The sequence below is a fragment of the Phaenicophaeus curvirostris genome, chromosome 4, assembly GCF_032191515.1.
Source record: "Phaenicophaeus curvirostris isolate KB17595 chromosome 4, BPBGC_Pcur_1.0, whole genome shotgun sequence".
NCBI lineage: Eukaryota > Metazoa > Chordata > Aves > Cuculiformes > Cuculidae > Phaenicophaeus > Phaenicophaeus curvirostris.
In genome coordinates, this window is record NC_091395.1 from 65,929,543 (window position 1) to 65,955,020 (window position 25,478).

Sequence of the window (25,478 nt, forward strand, 5' to 3'; positions counted from 1 at the left end):
GCAGGAAGGCATAGTTACCCTGGTTAGTCTAAAACTAACCTAATGCTTATTCTTGTTGCAATCTCTAGAAATAAAGGTGTAACTCCAATTTCTCACTTAAGGATTATAACAGAAAACCTGCAAGTTGCCTTAATGCACAGCTATTTTATTTCTTTCCTTCTGATTCAATTAAAAAAAAGGGGGCTTTTGTAAGTATATGTATAGGGCATCTAATTTTTGAAAATAAATAAAAAAATAAGTAAAGAAAGGAAACCTGCTTCATGACTAATGAAGTCCTAAAATATCTTTTTTTTTTTCCTCAGGAAGAAATGTACTAAATAGACTATTAAGCAATTTCAGTACAAAGAGCATGTTGCCCATGTCCTGACTTGAAAATAACCTGCCTCAAACAAATCTCTATCATATTCAAGCAGATAAAGTAAGAGTAATAGCTTCCATCCACAGCAGATGAAAGGGCAATTTAGTACTATGGCAGAAGGATTGTTCCTGGGTATTTTAATAATAAAAGAAAGTAATATTACCCACCTAAGTATCATAATCTAGCAAAGAGTCTAGCTGCCAAAGTGCTGCTTTTGATGCTTTTGGAACTCCCTCCCTTATGTTATGAATATGCAAGAAGACAGAATATGGCACAAACAATTAGACTAACAGAAAACAACAGGCTTTGAGTATCTGTTTAACAGTATTGACAAACTATAAAGTATTTCTTGAAAGGTAGCCAGAATGGCTTTTTTCCTTCTTTTCCAGTTTTAAAGCTTTTATTTGAGTTTTATCAGTCTATAAAATATTTAAATTGTCTTGGTCAAAAGCCCTGGAAGCTGGAGGGATCCTAAATAGCTGTAACAGAGAGTGTTTAAGGATAGATCTCAGTTTTCTGGAAAAAAAGAAGTTAATAGATAAACTTTTGTCAGTTGTTATTGAAGTTCAAATGCCAGCTGGTATGCTGCAAAAAGGTCTGTTTCAATGCCAGTGGTACGTATGTCCAGGGGGGTAATATCAGGCTTGCTTATGACAAACAGTGGGAGGACAGACAGTGGTTGGAGGCATGGAGATGCTGGTCTGGGCCCTCCACCTGCTGCCCCAGGACACGCTGGTGATGCCATGGCATTGTTGAAGTCCGTGGAGATGAGTGGGAGGCTCCTGAGGTAGTAGGTGGCAAGAAGGAAATTTCCGCAGAACATCTTAAAAGAAATAAAGGGGTCTTTCACTAAGAAGGCAATGCTGCCAAGAGCCCAGCTGAGGTGCCTCTATACAAATGCATGAAGCTTGGGCAACAAACAGGAGGAGCTGGAAGCTACCACGCAACTAGAAAGCTATGGTCTGGTTGCCTTCACTGAAACTTGGTGGGATGAATCCCATGACTGGAGCGTGGCTGTCGATGGCTACAGACAGGGAAGGAGAGGCGGAGGCGTTGCTCTCTGTATCAGGTGTGTGAAGAGCTGTCTTCTGAAGAGTAGCCATCAACTGGATGAAAGCTTATGGATCGGAATAAAAGACTGAGGCAGCAAAAGGAGCCTTGTGGTTGGTGTAAACTACAGGCCATCTGATCGAGGAGAACCTACCAATGAAGGTCCAGGGAGGTTATTCTCCCTCTGTACTCGGCACTGGTGAGACCGCTCCTCGAATCCTGTGTTCAGTTCTGGGCCCCTCACCACAAGAAGGATGTTGAGGCTCTGGAGCGAGTCCAGAGAAGAGCAACAAAGCTGGTGAAGGGGCTGGAGAACAGGTCCTTATGAGGAGCGGCTGAGAGAGCTGGGGGTGTTTAGCCTGGAGAAGAGGAGGCTGAGGGGAGACCTTATTGCTCTCTACAACTACCTGAAAGGAGGTTGTAGAGAGGAGGGTGCTGGCCTCTTCTCCCAAGTGACAGGGGACAGGACAAGAGGGAATGGCCTCAAGCTCCACCAGGGGAGGTTTAGGCTGGACATTAGGAAAAAATTTTTCACAGAAAGGGTCATTGGGCACTGGCACAGGCTGCCCAGGGAGGTGGTTGAGTCACCTTCCCTGGAGGTGTTTAAGGCACAGGTGGACGAGGTGCTAAGGGACATGGTTTAGTGTTTGATAGGAATGGTTGGACTCGATGATCCGGTGGGTCTCTTCCAACCTGGTTATTCTATGATTCTATGATTCTAAGCCTTCTTTCTCCAGCTACAGGAGGCTTCATGCTTGCAAGCTGTCATCATACTGGAGGAGTTCAACCACCCTGACATATGCTGAAAAAGTAGCACAGCAAACTAGGCAATTCAGGAGCATCCTGGAGTGCATTGAAGATATATCCTTAACACAGCTAATAGAGACCCAGGACCTGATGCTTACCAGTACAAGTGAGCTTATCAGTGACATCGAGATCGGAGGCAGCGTGGGCTACAGTGATCACGCATTGGTGGAATTTAAGGTCCCGAGGGATATGGAACAAGTGAGCGGTATAGACAGCACCCTACAATTCAGGAAAGCAGACTCCCAGCTCTTCAAGGAGTTGCCCAGTAGGACCCCCTAGGACATGATCCTTGGGGAAGAGGGAGCAGAAGAGAGCGGGCAGATATTCAAGCATGCTTTCCATGAAGCAAGCACAAGAGCGCTCAGTCCCCAGGCATACGAAATCGGGCAGAGAAGGGAAGAGACCAGCGTGGCTAAGTCAAGACCTGCTGGTCATACTGAAGAGCAAGAGGAAACTGTACAGGCAGTGCAAGCAGGGACAGGCAACTTGGTACGCGTATAGGGATGCTGCCTGGTTGTGTAGGGATGGGGTCAGGAAGGCCAAGACGCAGCTGGAGCTAGACTTGGGAAGTGAAGACTTAACAAGAAGGGCTTCTACAGGTATGTCAGTTAGAAAAGGGAGATTAAAGAGAGCATACACCCACTGATGGCTGAAAATGGTGACCATGTATCAACAGACAAGAAGGCTGAGGTACTTAACATGCCCAACAACATTTCTGCCTCAGTCTTCTCTGACAACTGCTCTCCTCTTTTTCACCTCACATGGGTTTTGGAATGAAGACAGAAGTCTGTTAGAGAGCGAGCCTGAAAACACCAGCACATATTTTGAATGTTGCATTGCACAAACACTTGGCAATACATTATTGTGAAACAAAGCTGAAGATAAATCCTTAAAGCCAGGTGTATTTGGCCTCTAAATATCGTGGTGGAATGGCCTCTCTTAATGGGAGACTAGAATTTGCATTGCTTAAATGTAAAATCGTTTGAGAGATATGTTATTTTTGTGTTAAGCTAAAGCATGGGTCCAAGAAACCCGATCCAAAGGTTTTCTGTCTGCCAGTTCATATGTCTCTTCATCTAAAATTAAAGAATGGGGGCAGGTAAAGGCTCTTACCATGCTTGCTAACAATAACAAACAAAACTGATGTTCTTTGGCTCTGCAAAATGAATGGAGTTACTGTATGTGTGTTACTGGAAAACCTGAGGGTTTGCATGTAAGAATTTAAAAAACCCCACCAGACTGGTTCTCTTTCCTGGAGTGTCTCTCTGAAGAAAGACTGGAAAAATATTTCTGCAAATTTTGTGTTTTCATTCTCCCTCCCTCAGAGGACACTTCATCTCATTTTTCAACATTATTTGGTTACATTTTTTTGTGTGTGTGTCTATTAAAATTTTCATGTGGAAATTTTTGCTCTATTGAGAAGTTCTCTGTTCAGCATGACAAAGTTGAGTGGAAAAAGTTTAATGAAACTTGAAGCTTGTAAGTGTTTGAGTTCATGCTTGCAACCAATTTGAGTACTTGCCAGATAAAATGCCATATTTCTATGATTTTTTTTCTATAAACCAACATTAACTTTGAGCTTTGGCCTTTCAGAATGGTGTCAGCATGAAGCTAACGTGGCATGGAGAGTCCTTTTATTTGTGTGTCTCACTCAGAAGGAGGAGGACAGTTCTGAAATGCTCTTTGGCCAGACTGAAGAGCGTATTATTTGAGAGTAAATAGGAAAGGTGTTTTCTTCTATAACATCAGCACTGATGTGAAATGTCAGAAGAAAATGTTGCTGAGAGATTATGTGGAAGGGTATGGTGCTGAAGCTATACAGAAAATGGAGGTGGAGAGATCAGTGAGTGTACATAGTTCATGTGAAATTATGTTTTTACATGAAGTCTATATCCATTGAAGTCCTAGTCCCTGGAAGTGACATTTACGGGAGACACTGAAAGCAAGTGGTTTGTAGTATTTTATTCTGGCAGATGTTCATAAAAAAATCCCCAAAACCCATTTGGTTTGTATTCTTTTGCTTAAGCATTTAGCAGATGCTTGCCCTCCTTGGAAGGCTTTCCTGTAGATGTTACCACTTGTTTATTACTGTAATGTATCAGATAGTGTCAGTTTATAGGGATGCTAGCACGTGTTTGTATACGCAGATTAAATTACATCCTTTTCAGTGTTGTAAGTACTAGGGGTTGTTTTTGTTACTGTGACTCATACTGGAGTCACTTGTAAGAGTGTGCTGCACAAGCTGATTACAGATCCCCCATTTGATGATAACGAGCTATTGTTAAGCCGCGTGGTCCCATTGGTATGCTTTGTCTGTGAGAGTACTTCAAATATAGGGAAATATTCTAGGTTCCTCTCTTTTTTTTCTTTTTAATGAAGCGTGAACCCAAAAGCACTTAAATTATTTACATATAGCACAAATGAAATGTGAAACCTGAGGATAAGAACAATCTGATATGTGGCACGCCGCATGGTTGGAGGTGACTACAGTCTCTAAACCAGCAAACTCTTATTCTTTCTTGGAAGACCTAACTTGGCCTTACCTAGGCCTAGGTTTAACATGTTCCTTAATTTGATGGCTCTGTTGCTATAAAAATACGCATATGTAAAAATTGTTAAAGTAGTCCAGTGGCCGGAGCACTGGGCTGCAAAGCAGACTATGTGGTTGCTGGTTCTCTCCTTACTGTTACATTCTTGGGAGACGTGGATTATTTTATTCACTTAACTTCAGCCTGATTGTGTGGGATCAAAGTAGCAAGCCCAAGTTCCATATCAGCTGTAATCAGAAGACAGAAGTAAATGCTTTTCAGGGTAAAAGGGGGAAATTTCAGAGCATTTGAAGTGATGTCTAAAAGTATGTAGTGTGAGGTTTTCATCATGTGAACTGGCCATAGTCTCTTACCCTTACGTTGCTTAAGCATTCCTAATTTGTTAAGTACAGAAAAGGAGAATATTATGATACTAAAGATGAGAAGGATGTCCTGGTGGAAGATAAAACTTCACATACATAACATTATTTCAGTCAAGTTCTATCATCATGTTGCTGTCTTCTGCTTTGGTATCCTTTCTATAACGTAAGAGGATTAAATACGCATATATATGGATAAAGCAAGTAGGGCTGATGGTTCTTTAACTGTTAATTAATTGTAGAACTTGCCGGAACACTTCAGCAAGCGTGCAGGTTGACTGTGCAACTTTGATTTCTCAGGTTTTCAGATCAGTACCTAATTAATTATATGCATTACAGAATAAATTCTGTAATGGTTTTGGAGTTATATAGAAAGTCCTCATACATATCCCTTAAGGAGTTGTTTGAAGGTTCTGAATTTGGCAGTTTGTATTCACTTCCTATTACATTTTGAAGGATATTCTCATATTCTGATCTTTGCCTGAGCTGTCAGTCTCCTTAAATTCTCTTCAGTTACTGTAGTTGTACTGTATATGTAGAAGCCTCCAGTAAGATTACTTTTATATGCCATGTCGGGAAGCAGATCTTAGTTTCCTGACCTAAAGATCATCACAAGTCTCACGATCTGCTGGTTTCAATCAAGCTCCTGAAAGAAACAGACCTGCTGCTTGGTCATTTTCCTTCCTTTCACTTCCCCATTGCCTCACAGCAGACATGACCAGAGTAACCAAACTTATCCAACAAAACAACAGGTTAGTTTTTAGTGATATCATTTCCCCAATCCAGTGTATTGTGCAGGTGCACGGCTACAGGTGGAGGTACAAGAAAATGGTGTGAGGGGCCAGAAGGACAGGGGAGAGCAGTGAAATGCTGGCTGTGTACCAGCTGGAATTTATCTGGTAAACCACTTTACTAATAAACAGCAAGAAATTGCAGATGGACAGAGGAACATGCAGTGGAAAGCTATGAAGCAACAGAAGGGAACATTGAAGCAATATTTAGGAAGCAGACTCAAACACCAAGAAAAAAACAACTTTCTGTTTGCTTGTGCAGTCCTGGTCCAGTGCCTGTCTTGTATGCTGACTGAGGTGGGGAGTCCAGTGGAAAAAGCAGAGTGTAATTAAAGCTGGTGCATTAAAGCTGGTTTGTAGCCTCAGGCAGTCTTGTAGTTGCGGCAGTCTAAAAATAGTGACTGCTACCAATTGTCTGTCTGTGTGGTGGGATGTGGCTTGACCTACAGAGCATGCTTAGCTTTTTGCCTACAGAAGCGTGTTCCCACATCACCAGGCATCACTCTCTCCCAGTCAGTGTTCTGCAGAATGCACAGCTGATGGAGCTCCTCTTGCTCTGGATCACTCACTGGCTATTCCCTGCTTCCAGAGTATTCCATGGGAATTCTATTGTTCACCTAAGGTTGCTCCTTCTCATGATTTGGAAGGGGGTTTTTGTGTTAGTAGGTGTAGTTTTATACAAATGTCTTTTGGTATATGTGACAATTTACTGCTTCAGGTGGCTTATAGAATCATAGAATAACCAGGTTGGAAGAGACCCACCGGATCATCGAGTCCAACCATTCCTATGAAACACTAAACCATGTCCCTTAGCACCTCGTCCACCCATGCCTTAAACACCTCCAGGGAAGGTGACTCAACCACCTCCCTGGGCAGCCTGTTCCAGTGCCCAATGACCCTTTCTGTGAAAAATATTTTCCTAATGTCCAGCCTGAACCTCCCCTGGTGGAGCTTGAGGCCATTCCCTCTTGCCCTGTCCCCTGTCACTTGGGAGAAGAGGCCAGCTCCCTCCTCTCCACAACCTCCTTTCAGGTAGTTGTAGAGAGCAATGAGGTCTTCCCTCAGCCTCCTCTTCTCCAGGCTAAACAACCCCAGCTGTCTCAGCCGTTCCTCATAAGGCCTGTTCTCCAGCCCCTTCACCAGCTTTGTTGCTCTTCTCTGGACTCGCTCCAGAGCCTCAACATCCTTCTTGTGGTGAGGGGCCCAGAACTGAACGCAGGATTCGAGGAGCGGTCTCACCAGTGCCGAGTACAGAGGGAGAATAACCTCCCTGGACCTGCTGGTCACGCCGTTTCTGATACAAGCCAAGATGCCATTGGCCTTCTTGGCCACCTAGGCACACGTGAAAAAGCACTAGTATTGGAGGCCATAGTGCTTTCCGTGAGCCCTGCTGCCTTGCCACTGTGAAAGCCAGTGCTCCCGTCACTGGCTATTTCCGAGTTGGTCCTCGCTGCTTCCTTAGGGATTCAGCATTAGGCCCATCCAACCTGGGGCCTCGAACACCTCCGGGGATGGGGCAGCCACACCTTCCCTGGGCCACCTGTGCCTGGCGGAGCCGCGAGGCCGGGAGGGGGCGCAGCGTCCCCTCCCCGCGGCTCCTCCCAAGGCGGGCGCAGGGCCCCCTCCCCGCCGCTCCGCCCCGCAGGGGGCGGAGCGGCGGGGAGGGGGCCCTGCGCCCGCGGAAGGCGGAGCTGGGGTGGGGGCTCTGCGCCCCGCTTGGGCCGCTCGGGCGCCGCTCGGGAGGCGGCGCGGGGCGGGCATGGGGCTGCGGCGCCCGTGAAGGACCCCGCGGCTTTCATGGTGAGCGAGGCCGCGGGCGGGGCGCGCGCCGTCACGCGTCTCGGCCCGAGGGGCCGCGGGCCTGGGCGTGCGCGGGGGTCGATGCGTTTTCCCAGGAATCTTAACGCCTTGTTCTTTTGCTTTCCTAAGCGCTAATTTTAATGTCGCGGTGAACTTCTAAGCGGTCCGGGTTCTTGCTAATTTGGAGCTGTGGTGCCGGCTCTGCCTGACCTTGTGTTTGACGTGGGGAAAGGCTGCGAGCAGAGGTGGACACAGAAGATCGCACTGAACGCAGGGTCTAACAGCTCGTGTCCTGCGGGTTGTGGGGCTGTAGCTGGGGGCTGTAGCTGAGGGTTGTGGGTCTGCTGGGGGCTGTGGAGCTATAGCTGTGGGGCTGTAGGTGAGGATTACAGGGCTGCTGGGGGCTGTGGGGCTGTAGTTGGGGGCTGTGGGGCTGCTGGGGGCTGTGGGACAGCTGCTGAGGGTTGTGGGGCTGCTGGGGCTGTGGGGCGGCTGCTGGGGGCTGTGGGGCTACTGGTGGCTGTGGGGCGGCTGCTGGGGACTGTAGGGCTGTAGCTGAGAGTTGTGGGGCTGCTGGGGGCTGTGGGGCGGCTGTGCTGCAGGTCCCTCCCCAGGCTTGGTGCCCGTGCAGAGTGACAGCCCCTCCGGGTTGGCGCAGTTGGACCTTTCCCACTCACCTGCGTTCTGGTGGGTTACCGTGCCTCTCCCCTGCAGATGGTTTAGGATCCTTTGGCAGACAAGCTTCTCTTTCTTGAAGAGTTGCAGAGGATCGCTGCGACTTGAACTCCTTGCATCCCAGCTGCAAAGCTGTCAGGATCCACCCGGAATCAAAGTTGCTTTCGGGGAGGTGTTCATGTGGGGTTCTTTGTTTGATATAGGGTATTTTTGATCGGTGCTTTAATCTACAGCGCGCTCTTAGGATGTCTGCAAATCCTAGTTCAGCTATTGTGGTTGAGCGCTGGGTAGGGCAAACCTGGAAGAAAGCCCGAGTGATCTCAGTGATAAGGACATATTCTAAATTGTAAACGACCAGCTTATCCTAAAATTAATTTGCCACCATATTGGGTTAGTAACCCCTGATTACTGGATAGCATTTAAATAGATGTTGAATGATTTATATCTTCGGGAGATTTAAGTCTGGGTTAAAAAAAAATAAAGAGAAAGCTTAAAATGAGCTATTGTGTGATTCAGCCCATTGCAGTATGACTGTACGTGCAAATACTTCTACTTGCTCCGTCAGCAGATACTCTTAATACGAGTTTATAGAGGCTTCAGTCTGTTTCATTATTGTATCATACGTTGTTCAAAATTACATTCTGTTCTTCCTGGAATAAAAGATCATTTTCACGAGCTTTTGTTTTCTGTGTTTTCGGGGCATTTTGATTTTAGTTTGGGGTCTTGGCGGGGGGGAGGGTGGTGTTATTTTTCAGCTTTCCCTAATTAAAAACCAGTCTTGTAGATAACGACCGTCACCAACAGACATTTTTATTCTTTTTTTGGCTGCCACTGAAAAGGATGGAATTACTACAAAGGACTCATGCTTGTCATCTGACAAAAACGTGCCACTCCCACTTTTGTGCTGGTCTGGCTTCCCTGCTCTAGGGTAGTGCCGAGTAGAGCGTGTCAGTGACTACTTGCTGAAATGCAGAGTGGGCTTTTCTCTTCAAGAGGTTTGAATAACTGTACTAATATGCCAATACTGTAACTAACCACCCATATTCCAAAATGAATCATTCCATGAATTCCTGGAAGAATCGTATATATAGTGCTGATCTGGAGAACCTTGTGCTTAGCTGAATAAAATTTCCAAATTAATTCTACTATATGGAATAAAATCCCCACTGCAGCCCAGTGTGTGCAGTTTTTCTTACTGTTCAAAAGCAATCTTGCTCTGCAGTTGGCTTTCAATGAGAGAAGACCCTGAAGGAATTTTTCAGTCTCCTAATAAAAAGTGGGAGAAAAAATAGCCATTTGCCTCATATACTCTGCAGTCGATGGTGCAGCTGGAGCACATTATGATGATACACTTATACTCTGGTCACTATCAGCTGCTTGCAAGGAGCTATTAATGCAAGAAGAATGTCTTAGCTTCCTGAAAGTGCTGATGATCACAATACATTTTACTCTTTTTTTTTTTTTTGATTATTTTCTCATGGGAGGATTTTTTTTTTTTTAATGAACAACTTTTGCCAGTCTGAGCACTATTCCTTTACTAAACAAAGCTAAGTACTATTCAGTAGTTTATATTTTCCTGGGTTCTTTCCCTTGTTTTCAAACTGATGTTATGTGTTGCAGCATTAACTGATATTAATGAGCCAGACATTCCAAATTCGTGACAATGTTTCCCATCACAGCAGTGCAGGCGTCATTGGACTGATGGAGTCAGTGCCTGGTTAACAAACAAGGAAAAAGAGGGTTTTCTCAATGTCCTGCGAGCTTTGCAGAACTGTGTCCCTGAGTCCCACAGAACTAGCTTGAACTAGAATAGAACTGTACCAGATAAAGTAGAAGATATCAGCTCTGTAACTCTGCATTCATGTATGTTTTTTATCCATTCTTTTTTTTAAAGGTGGAGTTCAAGGAGAAAGCCTTCCGGGAAGTGGTAGTTTTAGTGTCTGAATGATCCAGGCTGTTCTGATTGTGTTGGAAAGGTTGGATCTATTGGCCAAAGAAGTTTTGATGTAATTGACAGGTTGGGTTGAGAGAAAGAAAGCTGTTTGTGCTAATGGGAAAAAGTCCATGTTTGGAACACTGTTCCTAGTGCTCATTTATGATTAGATTTCACAGTATAGTTTCCTTTTTATTTATTTTAAAAGAAATGGCATAAACGAGCTATACATGAAAGCAAATGGTTTTGGGAAGTGGCAAAATTCATTATAAAGTTGGTTGTAGAAATAGCTGTAACATGGATTTGGGTTTTTTTGTAGAACTGTTTGCCTGTGTTTGTTTATGTATCACAGGTACTTTGAATACTCAGATGATTGCTGTGGTACTTAAAGCACTGGAGTAGGTGGGAGTTGCGTAAAGGTTGTTTTATCCCATTAGGTCATTAGGTTTTGGTACATTTTCTTCCAAAATAATGTTTGTAGGAAAGATAAAAATAGCATGGAACACGTAATACCAGCTTCTTTAATGTAGCTTATAATGATACAGTATTAGGGGTGGAAGGACCTCTGAGGGGCTGACTCCCCTCTCAGAGCAGAGTCTGTTTAGGCTGGGTTCCCAGGGCTCATCAACCTGAGCTTTGAACGTCTTCAAGGTTGGAGGCTCCACCGCGTCTCAGGAAACTTGTCCTAGTGTGACTACCATCCTAGTGATTTCTTTTTTTCCTAAGACCAGAATTCCCTTTGTAGCAGTTGGTGTCTGTTGTCTTCGTGTATTTGTACAAGTGTCTCAGAGCTGTGTACTCAGCCTTCACCATCCTGTTACTGCTGTCTGCCAGAGGTCCCTGCGGAGCCTTCTCCTCCGAAGGTTGAACAAGCCTGGCTCTCCCGGCCTCTTTGTACATCACTTCTTCTAGACCCCAGTCGTCTTGGTGCCTCTTTGCTAGTCTTGCTCCTGAGCATCAGTGCCTGTGTTACAAACACAAGTTAATACCTTATGCTTTAGGATTGTCCTACTTCAAGGCATCGTAATAAGTGTGGTGTTTCTGTCTAACCGTGATTTTAACCCTTTTTTTTGCCATTCTTGAATTATTGCATTGGGAAACAGCTTGAGTAGGAAAAATCTTATGATTGGATTGTAAGGCAAGGAGCTTGTGGACATTGTTGTCTTCAATTTCAAAACCATGAAAATGAAAATGAGAGTATTTTAAATAGGACTTATTTTATACATGAGGTTGTATCTGCTGCTTTTAAGTTCATTCTTAGTAGTACTTTGTAAAAGCAGACTGTCAGTCAGAGGAACTTAAGATGTTTCTACAAACTGAAGAAATAGAGAAAACATCAAAAGTTACTCCTGAACATAAATTTTAACACTGCTTTCAACTGCTCTAGTTGAAAAGCTTTAAGGAGACTACGTTGGCAGAGATGTGAAAGCATTGTCTTGAAAATGTTTGTAGGCCTTGTTTAAATTCTTATGGGCATCATCTTGGTCTTCTCTCTTGTAACTTGCCCTGTCTTTTGCTTCTCTAGGAAGATGAAGAAAAAACTGGACGACCTCACAGACCACTGTCTCCTAAACAGAATGTGAGGAAGAATCTTGATTTTGAACCACTCTCCACTACAGCGCTTATTTTAGAGGACAGACCAGCGTAAGTTTTGGGAAGCAACCACAGTGAGGGTCCCTTTAAAATTAGGCTAGCAAAGCTTTTCGTGTCATGTGTATTTTTTACACTAACTTAAAAAGATGATTTTTAAATTTAATGTAGAATTTTTTTCTATACTGTATGTAGAAAAATAGTGAATATGGAAGTGGGATTATTAGAAAAATTATTCAACAGAACTAGCCTTGTTTTATAATAAAAGCAATGGCTTTGTATGAAAGGAAGTAACTGGGAGAGCAGAGCTCTAGTTTTGAGTAATGCTAGCTTCTAAACATGAATAAGAAATTTTTATTTTCCCTGAGAGAACATAAGCATAAAAGTGAAGCTGGTATATGCTAAAGAACTTGAGAAGCAAGGATACAGTGTCCTTTTCGCACAGAGAAAGACCACACCCCCATAAATAATGGAACAATATAATGATTGTTCTGCAGTACCACGTTTTAGAGGTTGTCAGGTACTTGATAGGTTTTTCCTTGCTGCTCTTACTGCTGAGAGATTCTTGCATATGCAGAACTAACTCTGTTATGACTTACTTCCATGGTTTGCTCCTGAATTATACAAGTTCAGTCATGTTTAGTCAGTTTATGAATGATAGCCAGCTTTACAGGCATGCTGTGTTTTTAGTATAGCTGTGCATTGGTTTAAAGAACTGGCATAACATAGTTCCATGTTTTCATCAACAAAACTGTATGACAAGTATCAAAATAGTCTCGTTGTGGGGTCATTTAAGACACTTTCTAGCTTGACTGGTAAACTGTGCAACAAGGCTTCTTGGGACATCTAGAACAATGTTAGAGCGATTATTTGTTACAGCAAGTTTTATTGTGTACTGCTGAAAACAATACAAACTAGATTGTTTGTATTTAAAACCTGTCTGTTAAAAATCGTTGTTTATGTGAGATAATTTGAGAAGTACAGTGTTCAATTAGATTGAATTAGTGATATGTTACAGGATAACAGACAGATTTTGTTTCTTTCCTGCTGTTGATAGGCTGAGGAACTCTTGGCAGAAAAGATATTGTAAAGACTTGAGACAATTGAATTATCGGTTCTTTTGTCTAGTAGGGAAAACTGCTCAGGACGGCAGTTCTGTCCTCTGATGAACCTTTGTTATTAATCTTCTTTAATTGTTTACTTACAGTTTGTATACTGTCTTATCTCTCACCTGTTGGGCTTTAAGTAATTTCTTTTTTATTTCCTATTATAAAAATATTTAAGGCTTCCAGAAGAAAAATGCAGTGAGATATTTTCTGAAATGGCTGCTCTTGATTTTGCACTCACTGGTACGATCTGGGTACAACTTTCTGAGGAAGAAATGAACAAATACGGCATAGTCCCTCTAGGTTTAGTTGGAGAAATCTTAATAGATATTGAACATCATCTCACATGTAAGATGATGTCATTAAGAGATAGGACAGGTAATTTAAACAGTCGATTTTTTAGCAGAGCTTGCATTATTTCATCTGATTTTCTTTCCCAAACTTTCCCTAACATATTTCTGAAGACTTGGATTTAAGAAAAAGATGCTGGTCAATTTACATAAGCAAAATCCAGAAAAGTAGATCATTCTTTGTGGTTAGCAAGGATGCTAATGTGAAAATTCACTTTTCTTGTTCTTGTAACAGTCTTGATTTAAAAAAATATTCTTAGGCGTGTATCACGTGGCTGTGCACAGTGTGCAGGTAAGGTGATTACGTGAATAGTAAAGCATACTGTTGTTAATGGTGGCTGTCAGTGCCTAGAAGCTGCCTTACAGGAATGTGACAGTGAAGTTTTGCGTATCTTTTTCATTAACCAAAGATATAAACTGTCCTAGGAATATAATACAGTGTTCTACAATATAGAAGAACAAAACACTTAGTCATTTCCTGTTATGATGTTTTGGTCCTGTAGTTGTGTGAGATATGCAGTGGTTATGTTAATTACAAATAGGATTAGCTAAAAGATAACGTGGTCCAAGATATCAGTGTGTGTATATGTATGGCAGAGATCTTACTGGTCCAGGCTTTAATCGCAAATCAAAAATGGCTGTGTTGGTGTTGATAAATGGAGAATATAGAGGATGATTCCAGTGCCACTTGTTGTAGAAGCGAGGGGGAAGAGTTAGGCCTCTGAAATAGAAATGGGGTCGCAGAGAGGAAAAGGAAACTGGTGTAGAGAGTCATTACTGCACAGATAAAGAAAGTTGTGGATGTAACTCTTAGGTGAGGTGCACAGTAAGCGAATGTGGTTGTGTGTCCTATCTGTAGAGATCAGTTTAAATCAGAAGTACCAGCTTGGTACATACTAGTATATTCCCTTTATTTATGAAGATCAACCTGTGGATTCAGTTGGTTTAATAATAAAAATGCTGAAATTGTCAAACCTAAGGAAATTACTCAGCATATTTGGCGATAAAAGCAGTCATAGCTGGTCAGTGTTCTTTCCTTTTCCTCTGCTGACTCTGGAAAAAAAATTTCTTTCCAAGGATCTGTTGCTCTACTCTTTGATCAGATATTTTTACAAGAAGCTGTATGTGCTTTTCTTTTACAAGTGTCTAGAATGTAATTTTTTAGACAGGCTTGCCAACTTTAAATGCTGCTGATGATTATTTTTCGAATTTAAGGAACCTCCCTGCAAAACCAGCAGAAGAAGCTCAGAAACACAGACAACAGTACGAAGAAATGGTGGTTCAAGCTAAAAAAAGAGGTGATGGAATTGCTTGTTTTCAGAGGAGAGAAGTAAATTTATGGGGTGTTTCTGAACCCAAAATGCCTTTCTGTCAGTCTGTTGTTCTGTAAGGTGAAGGACCTGTACCTCCCCTCAAAGGAGAATCAATCCAGAGAAGAGGGGGGCAAGAGTAGTTTCAGCAAAAAGCCCCACAGCAAATAGAAAAAGGAAACAATCCTAGAATTCAGCAGCAAAAATATTTTAATTTGTAACTCTTAAATAAATGGGTGGCATTTTGATTTTTGGTTTAAAAACTTACCACTACGTTGAAGCAGATTATCAGTCACATTAGTGAAGACTGGACTTACGTAGATAAGTACAGGATATTTGATAGGTTCATATTGGGAACAACCTGTTGAGGCTGTGGTACATAAGTACATAATTTTTGAAGTGGGAAGATGTACGTAGTTATGTTCATTTGATAATCCATCTCCCACTTAAAACTTAATGCCTTTCCCAAGGTTTTGCCCATAATTTCTTCTCTGACATTGTTTACAGAAGTGTCTCAGCCACACGGTGAGACAGGTAGAGCTGACAGTTGTAGTTTCCTTCTGCTCATATTTGTGACCATCTAGGTTTTCTTATAAAAACAGGCATTGCAATAAAAGGAAATCTGGACTGATAAGTTTTGTGTGCAGTGAGAGCTACTGGAAATGGTTTTTTTTCCATCTGGCCAGACCCCTGAGCCATATCAAACAGTGGAAAGCTGATATGAACACAGGGTTTGCTTGCTTCCTGCGGTTGATATATGAGCAAAAGTATCCTTTTCTGGTTTTGAAAATTGTACACCTACCAGTAAAGTTCTAACTTCATGGGACTCCCATGTTAGTGTATTCACTTAACTTGTAGTTGTCCAAAGGAATTTCTCCATTCTTTCTTCCCATGCAGGGTAGATGGTTTGGGAGAAGTGGGATGATGCTCAGGGTAAGGCCATAGGCCAGGTCTTTGTGCTGTCTTTGCTGGACCAGCATGTGTCTTTCTGTCCCTGACAAACCCATTTTCCTAAAAGCCACTCCAGATGAACAACTTTGCCAAGTGGTGTATTGTGTAGAGGTCAGGAAATCAAAGTGTATAAACATCCTTTTTTAGTTTAGAGAAAAAATGAAAGCCTGCATTTAGGCTCAGACACAGCTACTGTTGTGCTTTAAAGTGAACCCATCAGGTTGTGTGTGTTTGTTTCAAAGACCTCGTTCATGGTGCTGTTATTCAGTTAGTTTTCCACGCCAGGTCAGTACCTTCCTATATTGTAGGCAATATTTGTGCACCCACACTTCCTGTATTTCCACTGTGCTGCTATGAAGACTGTCTTGTCTCCATTTGTTAAACTGCATGCCTAACAAGTTTGCCCATGTTAAAAATGGTGCAAGATAAAATACTGAGTGATAATGCAAAAATATTTAATATGTTTAAACTAAGCATGAAAAAGAATTACCTGTACACTCAGAAGCGTTAAAAATGTGGCTCTTGTGATTCCCTGACAGTATATCTAAATCAATTTATAAAACCCAACGCGTTAGAATAAAAACAAAATAGAAAATTTGTATTATTTTAGCATGTGTTTTTCAGTCTGGCCTGTCTTAATTATGTGGGACTGTTGGCTCTCAGAGATGCTAATTCAAAGTTGCTGTTGTGGTTAGATTTGGAAAGTCAGAGGAGCCATACATTATCCAGCTCCCTTTGTCCCATGCATTGAAAATGAGCCTTATGCATAGTTCCACTTGTTTCTTTATTCATGTTTGGCATCACCGCTGAGCTTGCGGTATGCATGGGAAATTTTTAGAATTTGAACAGTTCACTGTACATTTTAGTGAATGTGATGTGCACTGGTGTGGCTTTACAGCCGTGAATAACTAGCTCTGAATATTTTGTTTCTGATTTTAACAACTTAAAAAGGAAATTGCTTTTCTGCAGAGCTGAAAGAAGCCCAGAAGAGAAAGAAACAACTGGAAGAACGCTGTAAACTGGAAGACAGCATTGGCAATGCTGTTTTAACTTGGAACAATGAAATCTTGCCCAACTGGGAAACTATGTAAGACAGTATGTTATACTGAGTTTTAATTAAAATTGCTGAGTCTGTATCCTGAGGAGAAGTTAAAGTTAGCAAGTATAATTTTAAATGGTCTTGGAAGCTTTTGTTCAGAAGTTGCTTTTGGACAATTAGAAAGAAAATGAGCAACGTGTTTATTGTTCCTACAAGGTAGCTGGAAGTGGTGCAGTTCTTAGTATTTGTCTTTAATGGAGGTTCAGAATATTCGGAAACTGTGAAGCGCTGAGAAGTGGTCTGACAATGTAAAAGCAGAAAGCATAATGCTTGAACACCATGTGTATATCAGGAATAAGTTTTCCTTGACTACTTGAGGTATTGGTGTCATAATATATCAGTTGTAGACTGAAGTACATGAAGCCTCTTTAATTACAAAGTGGTATACATGCTGGGATAATCAAGGGTTAGAAAAGAGAAGTAGGGAGAAAGTTATTTTAAAAGAAATATTAAATGCTAGAAGATTTCCTACAGAGACACAGTGCAGGCAATTGGTAAGCTACCTCAGTGTCTAGTTTTTCCTGGGCTTTAGTAGACAATATTAAAAAAAATCCACCCCCTTCATGAACATAACCCCCACCAGTACATCAAAAAACAGTCTTCACAGCACTCACAATTGCAATTTGCTTCATCGTGGAATCCGATTGTCCTGAGAATACATGTTAAAAATATGGATGGACTTGGTTGTAAAATGCATTTCTGGGGAAGTGATAAATTAAGTGTAAGCAAATTGCGCATTTACATGTCTGTCTTAAGTATTTGAAGATGTATCTGTTATGGCTGCTTGTAAAATAAGAGCACCTTTTCCTGTATCGGGATATAAATCCAGAAGTTCCTTAAGATATTCCACATTTTAGATCAGAATCTGCTTTTAGGCAAATGGCTTGCTGTGTTTTTTGTCACTACCACAAATTTTCATGGGTGCTTTGTTACTATCCCTTTCCTCCTTTTGGGCTCTCACATTGATGAACATCAGCTGCCGGCATGTCAAAGCCTGTGTTCTCTTAAAGTGTTTTTCATGCTCCCACCTAAAAGTCGTTACATCTTCTTGTATTTTTCTGGAGCTGCAAAGCTGAGAGGGGAACTGCACATCTTGTTTGCACAGCAGGGTAATGATAGAGGGGAGAGGGTAGAATTCTGTAACTTATTTCTGTATTTAATTTTACCTGAGATTTAAGCCTGTCCAGTCTTTAGCATAGACAGTGGCATAGATATGGATTTTATTTGTTTCCGTCCCCTGTGATTCTTGCTAGTCAAGTGTGGCTGCAGATTATGGATACTGGGATTGTAGTGCTTCTGTCTTCCATTAACTTGGAAGAACGTAAGCTTTCCTTCACAGTTCAAAGCAAACTAGTACTAAAGAATGGGTATGTGCAAACCGCATTTGACTTCTTGGCCTGTTGATGTTCATTTTGGTGTGGATCCCTTTGGCAGCGGTAGGGGGACATGTTCGCTATTCAGCTGACAACAAAATATTTCTTAGAATAATCTGTTTTCTTTTCATCAGGTGTTGTTCCCGTAAAGTTCGAGAGCTGTGGTGGCAGGGCATCCCACCAAGTGTGAGGGGCAAAGTCTGGAGCTTGGCAATTGGCAACGAGTTAAACATCACCCATGGTGAGACTATTGTTTTGCCTATATTGTTTTACAGAGAGAAATATTAATGGGACAGTCTTGTATTTATTATGTTGTATCAGAACCTGAGCTGGGGGTGCTAGGAGATGTTACCTAGTTATGCTTTTTTAGTGGTGCTTTGACATGCTTTCTTCAAAAATAAGGTGTCTAAAGTTTGTAACTGCTCTAGTACTGCTGCTGTGAATTGTTTCTGATTATTGCTGACACTGTGTCTTGCTTTGGTGTTAGATGCAGATGGTCAAAATTAATGACTCAAGCGTTTGTTTTCTTACTGTAGTGGAATTGTTAATTTTGCAGTGCCTAAGAGTATGCATATAGTGCACTTCCTCTGGTTTAGAGCAAAGCATTAGGTTTGTGAGAGATTAAAACACCCTTGGGAAAATTTGTAGTTTTGTTTATGTGTGTGTTTGAATAGTGTGCTGATTTGAAGTACAGAAAAACACAGCTCTGAAAGAGTAATAATTTCAACATGAAAGTGTGGTAGACTGCCTGTACTCCTGCTGTATTGTGCTGCTTTTCTGCGCTTGGCTTAGTTACCCTGGGTATAGTTCTTAGATCGGATTTTCTAGACTTATCCCAATTTCTACTCAGGCTGTAATTTTCAACACCAGGGCTCTGCAATAAATACTTGAACATAAAATGCAGCTTGTACCTAGATAGCCTTTCCTTTGCACTTAGTATTGAGTTATAGGTCACAGGAACAAGTCTTTCAGAACCATAACCTACTTACAAATTCAACTACTGTGTCAGAGGTTCTGTTACCTGTAATGACTGGGGCAGCATTGCTTGTATGGATGGTAGGTAGTACCTGACAGTGGGCATGAGTGCATACAAATAATGGACTTGATTTTCTCTGTTTTTCATTTTTCCAGAACTGTATGATATTTGCCTGGCTCGCGCCAAAGAGAAATGGCGATCGCGTAGCGCGGGAGGGGCTGAAGTAGAAGGTGAAGGTACGCTTTTCATGCTGTGTTGCAAAATAAGAGATTTTGTAAAATAGTTCCTTAAAATAAAATCACAGGTTTTAAACAAAAAAAAAAAATCAGCTACAAAGATACCTCTGGTAAAAAGAGAGCTTCTTTTTGCAGAAGCAAGAAGTAGCTTTATTCTTTACTCTCAATGACATTAAAGTTTTTTTATAAAACATGCTTCTTCATTTTTCTTTATAATCTCTAGGTGCAGTTCTTGTTTGATGCTAATTTGTAGGAAAACTAGGAAAGTTTGGAGATTATAATATAAATTGCAACTCTAAAACACTTTTCTGCACCTGTAGCTTTGGAACTGAAACTCAAATTATAGCAGAAAATTACCTTTTAGTGCCTTATTGCAGCTTTTAGCTGATCTCTTGTGTGTGTTTCAGAGAACTGCAGTTTATTTTTGCAGATGAATTGGTTTGAGATTTACTAATTGATTAGAAGTGTTGTTTCTTTTTGAGGGAGTGTAAAACTACATACAGATGCTTTAAATTGCCTTTGGTAAGTAATTGCCTTTGCTGAGCAGAGAGAAGAGGACACACATACTGGCATTTATCGACAGAAAAATATTTTCGTTTGGAAATCCCCTACTGTGTTCTCATAAGGTGTTCTGTGTTTTAAATAAGAGACATCTAGTACTTCTCCAGCTTTGTCTTGCACTGTATTTTCTGGATTTTAGGTGCCAATGTGATTAGTGTAAGCATTGGCTATTCACTACTCTTGGTTTCTTGATTGCTCAGTAAATAGCACTAGATAATTCCAAACTATGCTTACCAGAACACACAAATAAAACTTTCTGCTATCAGAAAAACTAATACTTTAGAAATTTACTGTGGATGACATCTGTTCCAGTTATAGATTTTGTATTGCAGTGTCTGTGAGCTTTAACGACACGTACAAAAAGCACATAAACATGGTTTTGGAAGGAGAACTGACAATAATAGAGATAGGTGGCATGTATCAAATGCCTCTGCTTTAGGACTTCTTCCCACCACAGCCTTTTCGGAGGCAGCTATTTCAGGAGCTGCTGGGAATCCTTGTTGAGGGTCAGGAGTCACAGGTTAACAGGCTTTTGTCTGTCTAATGTTTTGTCAGCAGATACCAGCAAAGTGCCACCCTGCCTTGCCCTGCATCTTTGCCCCATCACTTTGAAACATATTGAGGTTCAGTGTGCATTGTAGGGTTTCTCTAAGTCAGGGCGTACTTGCTTCTTAGCCTATGTGCTGGAGTCAGGGAGTTGCCCCGTTTGTACCCTCATTCCTGAGCATTCCCATCAAAATAAATGAACTGTGCAAACCCTTTCTGGGGTGGGGGAGTGCGTACACTGATCCATATAATAAATGTAATAACTTTGGCTTTTGTAGATCCTGGATTTTCTGCAGCTGACAGAGAAGCAAGTTTGGAGTTAATAAAACTGGATATCTCAAGAACGTTTCCTAGTCTCTGTATATTCCAGCAAGTAAGCAATATTAACGTTTTTCTTGACTTCTCAGAAAAATGAAGTTCACATAATCTTGCCTGTCCCTTGGTTGAAACAGCCCATTGAGTTAAAATCTGCAGTAGTAGACATATTGAGAGGAAAAAGTTCCTGGAGGTTTTGGAAGACTATAAATAATCTAGAAAAGACCAACCTGAAGGTACTATCTGGTGAAGCAATGCAGGTGAGTGTTTCCAAGCCAGTGAATCAATGCTGCTGGCTTGCAAATGCCCGGTAGGTGACAGAGAGCACAGCTCAAGCAAGATTTGGTGGCCTTTTTCTTTGGTCCAGTGCAAGACCAATCGTAAGTCTTTGGTGTGCTTTAATGACTCATTTTAACCAGATATTTTATCCTTTTATACCGGTTTCATCGGCCCTATAAAAAGTTTAGATTGTGATAAATCAATGGGTTTATGTGAAAAAATTTTCTCTTTGGAAATTGTCAGTCAGTTCCAGTACTGAGTGTAAGATGCACCAAGTTATGTGGGAGTGTTGATCTGCCTGAGGGCAGGGAGGCTCTGCAGAGGGATCTGGACAAGCTGGATCAAGGGGCTGAGGTCAGTTGTATGGGGTTCGACATGGCCAAGGGCAATGTCCTGTACTTTGGTCAGAACCATCCCATGCTGTGCTACAGGCCTGGGGAAGAGTGGCTGGAAAGCTGCCTGGTGGAAAAGGGCCTGGGGTATTGGTTGATAGCCAGCTAAAATGAGCCAGCGGTGTGCCCAGGTGGCCGAGAAAGCCAACAGCATCCTGGCTTCTATCAGAAATGGTGTGGCCTGCAGGGGTAGGGAAATGATCCTTCCTCTGTATTTGGTGCTGGTTAGGCTGCACCTCAAATACTGTGTTCAGTTTTGGGCCCTTCACTACAAGAAATGCATGGAGGTGCTGAAGTGTGTGCAAAGAAGAATAATGACGCTGGTGAAAGGTCTGGAGCACAAGCATGTGGAGAGGCTGAAGGAAGTGGGGTGGTTTAGTCTGGAGAAGAGAGGCTGATGAGAGACCTCACTATACTCTATTACTATCTGAAAGAAGGTTGTAGTGAGGTGGATGTCTGTCTCCTCTCCCAAGTAACAAGGGACAGGCTAAGAGGAAATGGCGTAAAGTCACACCAGGGAAGATTTAGATTGGATATTAGGAAAAATTTCAACAAAAAGGGTTGTCAAGCATTGGAGCAGGCTTCCCAGGGAAGTGGTTGAGTCACTATCCCTGGAGTAATGTAAAAGACATGTATGATGTGGTGCTTAGGGATGTGGTTTAGTGGTGGAGTTGACAGTGTTAGGTTTACAGTTGGAATCAATGAGCTTGAAGGTCCTTTCCAACCTAAGTGATTCTGTGACTCTATATGCCAGCTGTTATTAGTCAACAATGTGAAATTCTTTTTAGCTATTCAAGCCATTCCTGATGTGCTCTCTGCATGTTATGGCATATTGTTGCTGTTTTAAGTATTTTCTTTATGGTTGAATTCTGCCTCTAGTCCAATAGACAATAAAGTAGTTCTCATTGGTGTCCTTGGCCCTATTGTTGAAGTGCTGCTAAGCTGTAAGGAATCTTTTACACTTCCCTTCCCCTTGTATAAGGATTTAATACATAATCAATGTATTGGATGAACTGTGTGCATTTGTAATAAACATCATATGGAGGGATATTTAATGCTTTTAAAGCCAAAATAATTTTGAAATATTTGGGGCTGTTTAAAGCTGCATAGGAAAATATGTCCTTCATCTGAAGGAATAGATACTGTCTATAGCACTGAAGGGGTTTAAATGTTTGTTATGTACTCAGATGTATTGTCTTGTTTTTGTTGAATTATAGGGTGGTCCTTACCATGACACGTTGCACAGTATTTTAGGAGCCTATACTTGTTACAGACCCGATGTAGGCTATGTAAGTGAAGAAATTTCATTTTGCGGATGGGGAGGGAGAATCGTGTTAATTGTCAGTCCTTTGTAGACCAGTATTAAGTGATCTTGTGAATGCTTGCGGGGTTTCTGCCTGCTTTCTTCTATTCCAGTACATGCTTGGGAACTGTATATAATGCCTCTGTTGCTAGATTTGAGCTTTTTAACAGGTTAGTTGCAAAACTGAAAAGTACATATTTGTAGTGCTTGAAAATTGGAGGCAAAAGAGACGATGTAGTTAAATACGAAGCGCATACTGTTCTTAATAGAGGCCTTACTGAGAATGTTCTTACTCCTCTTGATATGCATTTCTGTGGCTTAGCACTGTGAGCTTCTGGAACAGCCTTTAAAGAAATGCCCATCAAGGCTGCATGAGCTCCATCAAAGCATTTGAAGTAGTGATTATGAGAGGACTGAGTGGATTTCAGATACTTAATTTAGTCTTTTTTCCCAGAGCAGGGATTATATATGTATGTATGAGCTTATTCTTTATTCAGGAGCAGTTGTTTTAGAGAAGGGAAATGTAGAAATGTAACATTCCTATTCTGTGAGTAGCATGTGGTGCTTGGCGAAAACTGCCGAACGTGACTGCTCAGAAGCTAGAAGAAGGGCAGATGAGGTGGTGTGCTTCATCTGGCATGGAACCTGTTGTGTTAGGAAGGAGCTTGTTCCTCAGGTTTGCAGAAAGGACCGTCACACCTTGATCCATGTGGCGCTGCAGTGGTAGTACACCCTCTGAGTGAGCAAGCTTTGCCTAGATTCAGCATTGATTCCTTAGTATACTTTGTAGGAAAATGCCACAATGAGCTTATGGTAAATAAAACACGAGCTTACTCTGCAAATGGTAGTGCTTGTCAAATGTGTCATTGCAGTTGCGTATAACTGCTGGTAATTGATTGGAAAAGGAAAGAAAAGACTATCTCTATAAGCCATTCCTAGGAGAATAGGAATTACTTAATAACAGCTTATTCTTAAAAAGAATAATCTTTGTTATGCATGTTTGAAAGCGCTGTGATCGTAGGCTGTCTTAGGAGTTCTGCTTGGAGCCTTTGAGAGGAGGCAATGTGGGGATCGTTAGCTTCCACGCTCTGTACATGCAGTACTAAAGGGTCGCATGGGTTAAAAAATCCTGCCTTTCTGAAGGTTTTGCAAAATTCAGCAGCTCAGCTAGTGCATTAAACTCTAATGATTATGAGGACAAAATGAGGCAGCATTCTTGTGGGAATACGGTTATTGCTGGATGGTAACACTTCTGCTTTCTTCAGGTGCAGGGCATGTCATTCATAGCAGCAGTATTGATCTTGAACTTGGATACTGCAGATGCCTTCATTGCTTTTTCTAACCTTTTAAATAAACCTTGTCAGATGGCTTTTTTCCGTGTGGACCATGGCCTTGTAAGTATGCAAGCAAACTGTAATCAACATGTTGTAGCTACGTGTAGGGAAAATTTAAAAAATTCATGGGCTCAGTAGCTTGGAAAACAAATCAGAACTTATTTTAAAGCAATAGGCTTAATAAACAGAAAAACCCAAGCAATGTTCCCCCCACCCCCAAAATAAACCCCGAACACCACCCCTCTAAGCTTTTTGAACAGGCAGATGAATGGAATTGTTCAGCTGCTATGCTGCAGTGTTCAGGGATTAGTTATGAGGACATTATTTTAGGTGTTTTTCAAATTGAGCACTGTAGTTGAAACCTGAAGACACCTTAATATTAGAAGTGTCTTGAAGGTGCTTTTTATGCCAAACTAATTGCTAAAAGCGGACTGTTGCGGGGAAAACCGAGTTTCCCCATCTCTTACTGTAGCAGCTGTGTTTAAAAAGGAGCCTGGGAGAATCAGATGAGCAGACTCCTCCAGTTTTCTGTGGATGCTGGTTGCCTGGTTTTCTCTGGAGTCTCTAAAATTCCTTGTTGGCGCATACTCTGGTCTATTTGTGTACCATAGCAAAATAAGACTCATCTCCTGAAGTGTGTTCTTAATTACATTAAAAGTATGGTTTTGTAAAATATTTGACATTCAGTATTTCTTTCTAACTTACCTTGTAACACTAGGAAAATAAAATCTGCTTCTTGAGAGTTCAGATGGGAGAAATAAAACAAGGGAATGGATAACATCAACAACAATCACACAGTAGGACACTAGGGGTCCTTTCAATATTTCCTGCTGGAAAAGCAGCGTGTAATGCCATGCTGCAGCCTCTGAATCTCATCAGTTGTAAATGCCCATGGGAGATGTACTACGAGCAGTATCAGTCATCTCCATTACTGTCATTGGGAAAAGGGCACATGCTCGTGCATTCTATGTGTAAATACAGTTCTTGTGAAGATTTTGGAATTAAATAAGATATTTCTTTAAAGCTCAAATAGTGGTTTTGGTATGCTCTTGGATAATGCAATTTATATTTATTAGCTTGGCTAAATAGAGGCTACATGAGAAATGAATGTTTACAGAAGGGTAGAAGTGGTGATAGATGAAGTAATATTAATGTATCATGAAATTACAAAGCCATAATTAACACCACAAGGAAAACTGTGTACCAAATATTTCAAACAGAGTAGTGACACAAAGTGAGAGAGCTTTGGCTTCTCGTGCTTTATATACTATGTGTCCACCCTCACCTTTTGTGTCAGCTGTACAGCTTAATAACCAAATGCTGATTTGTCTTAACATACTAAAAAAAAATAATAAAACCAGCACAAGTTAGTTGTGGAAATGATAGTAATTTATGCCAATTTTATCTTTCCTTCCTTTATGGGCTACTTTTATTA

The 25,478-nt window shown here is 41.5% G+C and overlaps 1 protein-coding gene across 5 annotated transcripts in view; it reads left to right on the forward strand.

Annotated features, from left to right (window-relative positions):
- Nucleotides 1-25,478, forward strand: part of TBC1D14 (TBC1 domain family member 14) — a 70,404-nt gene that overhangs the window by 27,970 nt on the left and 16,956 nt on the right. For 4 of the 5 annotated variants that reach the window (XM_069856365.1, XM_069856366.1, XM_069856368.1 and 1 more), the window contains 8 exons: nt 11,848-11,966; nt 14,584-14,666; nt 16,599-16,716; nt 18,236-18,342; nt 19,233-19,313; nt 20,699-20,793; nt 22,624-22,695; nt 23,975-24,103. In XM_069856365.1, coding sequence (XP_069712466.1) covers nt 11,848-11,966; nt 14,584-14,666; nt 16,599-16,716; nt 18,236-18,342; nt 19,233-19,313; nt 20,699-20,793; nt 22,624-22,695; nt 23,975-24,103 — 804 coding nt within the window. Of the gene's footprint in view, nt 1-7,614; nt 7,715-11,847; nt 11,967-14,583; nt 14,667-16,598; nt 16,717-18,235; nt 18,343-19,232; nt 19,314-20,698; nt 20,794-22,623; nt 22,696-23,974; nt 24,104-25,478 lie in introns of those variants that run through there. The other variant, XM_069856370.1, reaches the window with a different exon arrangement.